This window comes from Anneissia japonica, unplaced genomic scaffold (genome assembly GCF_011630105.1).
Source record: "Anneissia japonica isolate Jap-2015-1 unplaced genomic scaffold, ASM1163010v1 scaffold287719_len1884721_cov185, whole genome shotgun sequence".
NCBI classification, from domain to species: domain Eukaryota; kingdom Metazoa; phylum Echinodermata; class Crinoidea; order Comatulida; family Comatulidae; genus Anneissia; species Anneissia japonica.
In genome coordinates, this window is record NW_022715822.1 from 1,479,779 (window position 1) to 1,487,747 (window position 7,969).

Genomic DNA, 7,969 nt, shown 5'->3' on the forward strand with positions numbered 1-7,969 from the left:
GTCTTGATAAGGGTGGTGGTTGTAGAAGTACAACAAATATTACTGCCATATATATCTGCTTACAGCTCATGTTTTCATAAGCATCCAGTTTGTGTAATTACACCTAGCTACATTTTATCACTGCTATAGCTAAGCAGCTGACAAATTCACTCAAATTTCCGTATGCACTGTACCGTAACCTTCCCTAGATATGAGAGATGCAACTTTTTGGCGGCAAAATTTATGACAATTACAAATGAGAAATGGTCCAGAAAGTGTGCTTGTGCATTACCGCAAAAATTTCCTAAACCTTTTAAGAAAAAAGGTCCATAAGTATGGCAAGGTACCTGAATACGAAAAAAGCTCAGTACAACAACTGCAACGCTACGCTCGCTACTTCTTTAAACTCCTGTTCGTAGACCTACGACTGATAGGCTTACTCTATACTACAGTACTGCTACCGTAATATTACTGTTGCTACTATGCATTTTATCAATGTTTCAAGGCTAAAAAATATACTATTTATATAGTAATTAGTCATAGATGATTTATCCAAATGCAGGTAATTACTATAAGTCAGTGTTGTAGACGGTGAACTTCCTTCAAAATCTTGCGGAAACTAAAATATAACAACCTTCGACAGTTATCAAAGTCGGGACAATCCATGAAAAAGCTAAATGATTTTTTTTTTCAACACGAAACACTAATCTTAGATATGTCAAAATACCGAAAGCTATCAGCAGAAGCATAACTAATCATAGGTTAAAAATTTGCCACACAAATAAAATATACGAGCGGTACTTGGGTAAAGACAACTTGATTTCTTGCTTCAAACAAGGTATCCATTCGTAGAAGTATTATGAAGATAAGCCTATCCAATAATGACGTTAAAGTTTGAACACAAACTGGGATGTACAAAAAAAAAGTAGCAAAATACAAATCAAATTATTATAGATCTTTACTTGTCTAGATCAAAAACAGCTGAACCAAAATTACTGGGTGGGATACAGTTGTTTGAACAGAAAATGGGTTGTCAAGAATATATTATTAGTATTAAGGTAAAATATTAAAATATGGTACAAAAAGGAAAATACAACACACACAAAAGGGACAAATCTGTAAGAAATATCTCATAAAATTGATTTAAAAATAAATTGTCATTATATCTCTTTAAAAAACATCTAAATAACATAACAATCAATTATTTAAAAATAACTAAGGAAACAGGAAAAAATGAAGGAAACTGTAAAGATTGTTCAAACTAGAATGCTGAATTAGATAAGTTAATAATAATTTTCACCTTCTAAACTATCGAAGGACAATGGGGGGGGGGGGGGGGGTTAGGGGAGGTTAGGAAAACAGTTGCTCGCACCTTTTCAGAACTGCCTGATGATGTGAGAGGTGTTAATGCTTGACACACAATTCCAATTGTATTCATAAACACAAAAAAGTAAAAGCAGGAAATGACAATTTGTATTAGAATTCATCCATCTAATCATGATCAAAATTTAAACAGCCTGGACACTTTATTTTCTTAATGGCTGTGAAGGAATACATAGTCTCATATTATAATATGTGGACAAGCTGAACATTTAAAGATATAATAATAAAGGTAATTTTGGTAAAAAGTGCAATGTGGATGATTTTGAACAGGTCCACTTGAGTTAATTACATTTATCAAGATTCTGATTAAAGATTAAATTATATAAAGTGAAAAAATTACTAAAATTATAATTTCTATTAACATTTAAAATTTTCTTACACACAAAAATACTTTTAAATCCTTAAAAAGTCATTTTGTCTCTCTCAGACTAATTATCAGAATTACTTATATTTACAAGTCTAAGATTATTCACATCGGATTATCAACTATATCTACAGTATAATTTATTATATACTGTAGTGTACAGGAAAAAACACTTATCATAAATAAAATTTAGAATAAAAGAAAAAACAGGATATAAAAACAATGACTCATAAAAACTCCAAAATGTGTTGATACACGATCATGCTAAATATATATTAGAAAGCGAAGCAGACACTGCGTTGGCTAACTGAACCGTTTCCGCTTAAATGTGATGCGCATTGGCAGTGGATCAGTCTGCACAATTCCGCTTTAATGCGTGACGCGCATTGTTAGTCGCAGTCTTAGCGGTTCTGCACCTTGTCGTATTGTGTTCTATCATAAAGCCAAGCAGACAGTGCATTAACTAATGAAACCATTTTTGCTTCGATGGGTGATGCACATTGTCAGTGGCAATCTTAGAGTATCGTTCTGTGCCTCGTCGCATGATCTCAATAATAATAATAATAATAATACACATTTTTAAAGCGCCTATTAAAGCAAACAAAACTGGCTTGTCACCGGCGCTGGAGGATGTTAGAAAGAAGTTGAACTATTTGAAGAGGAATGATTTAAAAGTAGATTTGAATAAGGCGCTGGCTTAACTGTCATAACAATAACTTCCACAGCGGACTACCTAGGTATTTGTTGTCATCTGACTACAATATCAACTTCTAAGATGTTTGTCATCATTCAAATGATAACTCGTTCGACATTCCATAGTATAGAAATACTTTCTTAAACATTTTGTATCATTAAAATAATAAATATGGTAAGTAAAAAAACCCTAATATTTCATTTTTGATTTTTTAATTTTCAGGGTTTTAATAGCTCTATGAAAAGACTACCATCTGTCTAAATGACTAAAATATTATAACACATATTTGCAAAAAATAAAGAAAAAAAAATTCTATTGCAAATTGAAGTAAAAGTACATGTTAAGTACAGTGGTGAAGCAATTATGAATAAAAAATAATATCACAAAACACTGCATAGAAATCCATCCCCATGTTTATCAGTCTAGGAATGATAAACAACCGGGATGACTCCAAATTTATGAAGAAATTAAAGGAAGACAAACAAGGTATGATTATCCAGGTGTTCTCCATGTTATACAGGTGTTCTCCATGTTATACAGGTGTTCTCCATGTTTACATGGACACCTGCCATATAAGAAGGCCAGCTTCTCCACTGCTCTGGGAAGAATTTGGTTGCAGGTACGTATGACCATCTCCGCCGGTCAACACAAGTGTCGTTGTACTAGTAACACGCGCTGAGACTTGTTCCTCGTTCGTTTCAAGGTTATCCTTTGAGCTTAAACTAATGTCTGATGAATCAGCAATCGCTGAATCGCTCTTACGGTCAGTTGGTGGCGAAGACATCATATCAGCATCAGCAAACGTGAGTGAAAGGTAATCTTGCATCGGTGACATGGCATTGTTTACAAGGTCTGCATATTTCTGATTGCATTTTTCGCCATGCGGTGTACTCGCCGGTGTTCTTCTATTCGACGGTTCTGTAAAAAAAAAAAAAAAAATTGATGGAACATTATGTTGTATTTCTTTACATCCTGCAATGAATAGAAAACATTAGACACACCTGTTGGGCGATAAATTGTTAAAGCAGACCTGGGAAATCGTGGAATTTATAACCTTGAGGTTACAGTGTTGCAGCTGGTCATGACCTTTGTATGACTTTTTAATAACAGGTTTTATTTTATTTTTACTGCAGTTAAAGAATGATATGCAATATATTTCCATAATTTAATTTTTCCTATTAAAATAAATTTCAGTATAAAGGGTATAATAAATACCTACATGATAGCAGTAAAACACCTTGTTAATAAGAGTATATATAGTTTAAAAATTATGTTATTTAGTTTATTTTTATATAAATAAATGACTTGAAAAATTCTCATCCGGTAAACTAAAACAAAACAATGAATTAATTACAGCAATTAATTTAAATTGGGAAAGTAATGTTGTTAAGTTTGCACTTAACTAATAAAAAAGCATAATAATCCTAGACAAAAAACTACAAGGCCATTATTTAACTTATTTTTAGGTATTTCTTCAGTTATAAACCAATACATTTCAAGATGTCTTGTAATTAATCGGCCATTATAGGTGGTGCACCTCAAAGCGTGACATTTGTATTGACCTCGGGAAAATCAATCTACGGTTTATGAGTAGTTTCTGTTACGCGGGTGAGTGGTTGTTATGTTCTGTTGGCTTTACGGGCATAAAATTTGGTGCAATATTATGCGGTTAAATGCTAACGTAATAATTCATCATTGATGCTGCATTAGTTTTTTTCAAACAAAACATGAAATAACTCAAAGTTGTATATATAAATTGTAGTGGGCACAGTGGCTTCGTCTGCCTTCAGATTATGTACATCAAATTATGCAAATTCCTTGATTTTTCTTGCTACATAAACAAACTGATAATTTTTAAGTAAAGTTTATTTGGCAATACGGTACATTTTTTGTTTTCAGTGTTTCAATTTTGCTTTTACTGTAGTTTGTATTTTTGTAAGTAGTTCTTGTTTAGTTGTTCGTACATTTTATAGTTAAGTTTGTTTAATGACGTGTAAGAGATATATACGACCTCATGGAAGAACACCACCTCGGTGAACAAGCATTTGTTATAAAAGAAAGATTATATTATTATTAATATTATTATTATTATTATTATCATCCTTATTATTATCATCATCATCTATGGCCTGCTTATCTTTTTGTAGAAAGAACAATTAAAATCATCCTATTATTTTGAATAATAATAATAATATAAATAACAACAACAACAGATTAAAATTCTTTCATATATTCAAGCAACTTGAAATAAATAAATGTGTTTTAAGATTTTTTTTGTAGCTTGAGCTACAGTAAGGGCTTGCCGGGAGCTGCACCACAAAATGCATGGTCACCGTACAGTATTGAGCAGTAGTCCCAGGAACAGTTAAGTTAAAATTATTAAAGGAAAGTTGTGAAACATACGATTAAGAAAATAACATTAAGAAGTTAACCTGCAACCCATATGGCCAGCTCTTTGTGTGATACTCAATGAGGTTCCTGTACAGTAATAGAAAATAATGAACACTGAAAAAAATCTCCCTGGCACATAAACCCCATGGGACTCATTTCATAGAGCATCATATAGGCCTAGACTATTCATATCCTACAGCAATTGAGTCACTAACTCTTAGATTAGATGGAGCAAAATATAAAACAATAATTTGAAGTATGTCCCACATATTCAAGAAAGTTCATGACTTTGATGCGAATTATCAGCTCTAAAGTCAAAGCAAATGCGTAATTGTGACTGAAATATCAAGGGGGTGCTTTAATTTCCTCCCAACAGCGTTGGTTGCTGGTTTTAGTGGTGGCTGTGAGAAGGGTTTCCTTGTTCCAGGGGTAGACAGAAGCTTGCTGGTGTTCTTGTTTTACCCTTCCATTCCTTCTTTCTTTTCCCCATTACTAGTTACTAATTTATCTATATCTACGGTCAATGTTCTTTTACTTTTGCTTCTGCCTATTTCTGGAACCAACTTCCAAATTACATAATTTCTTCCAACTTCATTTGCAACTTTAAGTCACAGCTTAAGACCTATTTGTTTTCCCGGTGGCTTTTCACATGTGTTGCACCTTTGATCTTGTTTGGAATTGGCTCCATATAAATTTGTGATATTATTATTATTTATATTTTCTGGGGTTTTTTTTTTCCTGAAAAGCATAGAAATAACAGACATTTGGTAACAACCAAAAACAAATTGAGTTCCCAAGCAGTGGTGGCCCTAGGGTACACATTCAAGGAAGGAGGTGGGGTGGTTTTGTGGTGTGTAACTGTACCAACAGGGATTTGAAACTTTTTTATATGTCCAGGAACTTATTCCCATTTTTGGTCTGACAATTCATGGACAAGGGGAACTTGGCCTGTACATTGGGGCTTCGACTCCTTTCTCTGTTGGCATTGCCACCATTCCCACGCCTCATAAAGACTCGGTTATAGAGCTTCAACGATCTCAAATAATCAGCTTCGCTGACTGGAATAAATCAACCACGTTCCTTTCTATTCTAATAAAACAAAAATAAATGAAATACAGTATATGATTTCTGCCGCATAAATCTACGGTAATTCTGGCCTAGATAGCCAGGCTGAGTCTGCACTGTAACGAGCCGGCGCTTCTACACAAGTCATTAACATCTCGCCATCAAGGGCTTCTTGCCGCCGTATCTGATTAAGTTGTCATGGCAACACATCCTGCCGAGTCTAATCGGAAGGAGTTGAGAGTAGTCAGTTGTATATTTAGACAGCAATCGGCAGATCTTAACGAGTGAACAAACTAAATTGTAATTCACTTGGCTGGCATTGCGTCTTTACCAGTTTGTACCTGACACCGACAGAAATAGCACGCATGTACTATGCATTCATGTAAATTAATGTGCAGCTTCTGAATAGGCTCAGCTTATGTGAAAGCCATCAGCTGTGTGCTTTAAATCCACACACAAATATAGCTCTGCCAAAGGGCATGTGTAGCTATTGCTTATACTGTAATTTGTATTTTTCTTAATTTCAAATGTATTTCAATAGACAGCTTCTGTTTTGATGAAATCATATGAGATATGTATAAGCTTATTCTAAAAAGAAATAAATTAAGCCCCCAAGAATAGCAAGTATTTAATATTTTTTAAATACTCTCTTTATATCACACATGAAAATGCTCTTAAAATATTTATTTATGCTATCTAAAGATGGAAACTACAAATCCTTAAAAAAATGTAAACAAAACTATTAATATTGCTCAATTTGTAGATTTGGAAGTATTATCAACTTTGCATTAAAAAAATCTTTGCTCAGGTGTTGTCGTCTTCATTGTTATACATGGCAATGGATAATCAATGACCCATGACACCAAGGGGTGTGGTTGTTGTACATGTCAACATATTTGGTATAAATGAAGCTATTAAATGCATTCTATTATTTTTTTGTGAGCCTTAATAATCAAAAGTAACTCAAATTTGACATTTTGAAACTACTGTATGGGGTATTAAGCCAGGTATTCACTGCATCGTACGACTGCTGGCAGAAAAAAAAACTAACTCTGCTCTCTCCGTGAGCACTAACGGTGCAACACTGATGTTTTCTGCTGATTGTTAGTAGCAGTCTGAAAGGATCGTCATTAAAAACAATCCACTGCGGGGGCATTGTGTTGCTGCATTCTCCATAGATTTGCGTCGGCCAACGACAATTAGGTGCAGCGAATGTCCGGCTTTAAAGACTATTCAATACAATATGAATGCAATTTAATATTATTTTTCATTCAGTGTTTGATGTCAATTATTTATTTCATTCTAAATGGCATCATATTCATTTAATTATAATGTAGACCAAATAGTTGTAATGTAGCATTTTTGTACAGAATTATGTCTGGAAGGTGCTAGAGGGTGAAGAATATTCAATATGAGTAGTAGTATGTTTGTCAAGCTTTATGATTTAATCCCAAAATCAGATTCAAAATGTGCGCTTTATCAGACTATATTATTATTACCTATGTAAAACACAGGCTCCCGGCGGGAGAATGTGTGTACTGCTTAACATGTTCCATGCTTTCTCTGTGTAACTTGGCAATTCACTATAATAACTGGTACAAGTACATACCAGGTTTTTGTGGCTTTTTAGTGAACTTTCTAGGACAGGTCTTATCTAAACAGCTTTCTGTGTTGTCAATTCAATTGATAACTTAGGCCTACTGTAACCATAGAACAGGTCATCATATCATAGCATATGGCATCATATTTCGTCACAAACTTGCTTTTCATTTTATCTTTAGCTCATGACCAATTCCATAATTCCACAACCAGATTTACTCTTACAAGTTCAACTGCCAGATGACAACAAAGTGTCTGCTACCCCCCCCCCCCCCGCAGTGGTCCTGAAGTAGAGGGAGTCTCGAATTACAGGGTAAACTAGATTTCAAAACATATGTTAAATAGATTATAGTATAATGTAATGTATACTACAATGCTAGTGAAAACAGCTAACAAATCTCTTCAAAAGAGGTGATGATCATCCATTTCTAGTGGCCAGAGCGATTTCCAATGGCTTTGCTATCGGTCATCACGCCTGTCCTACCGTCTATATG

The 7,969-nt window shown here is 34.0% G+C and overlaps 1 protein-coding gene across 9 annotated transcripts in view; it reads right to left on the bottom strand.

The window, feature by feature from the left end:
• Positions 1-2,420: 2,420 nt before the first annotated feature.
• Positions 2,421-7,969, bottom strand: part of LOC117109397 (rho guanine nucleotide exchange factor 10-like) — a 128,570-nt gene continuing 123,021 nt past the window's right edge. For all 9 annotated transcript variants that reach the window (XM_033251730.1, XM_033251728.1, XM_033251729.1 and 6 more), the window contains one exon: positions 2,421-3,338. In XM_033251730.1, coding sequence (XP_033107621.1) covers positions 2,974-3,338 — 365 coding nt within the window. In that variant the 3' untranslated portion in view covers positions 2,421-2,973. The remainder of the gene's footprint in view (positions 3,339-7,969) is intronic.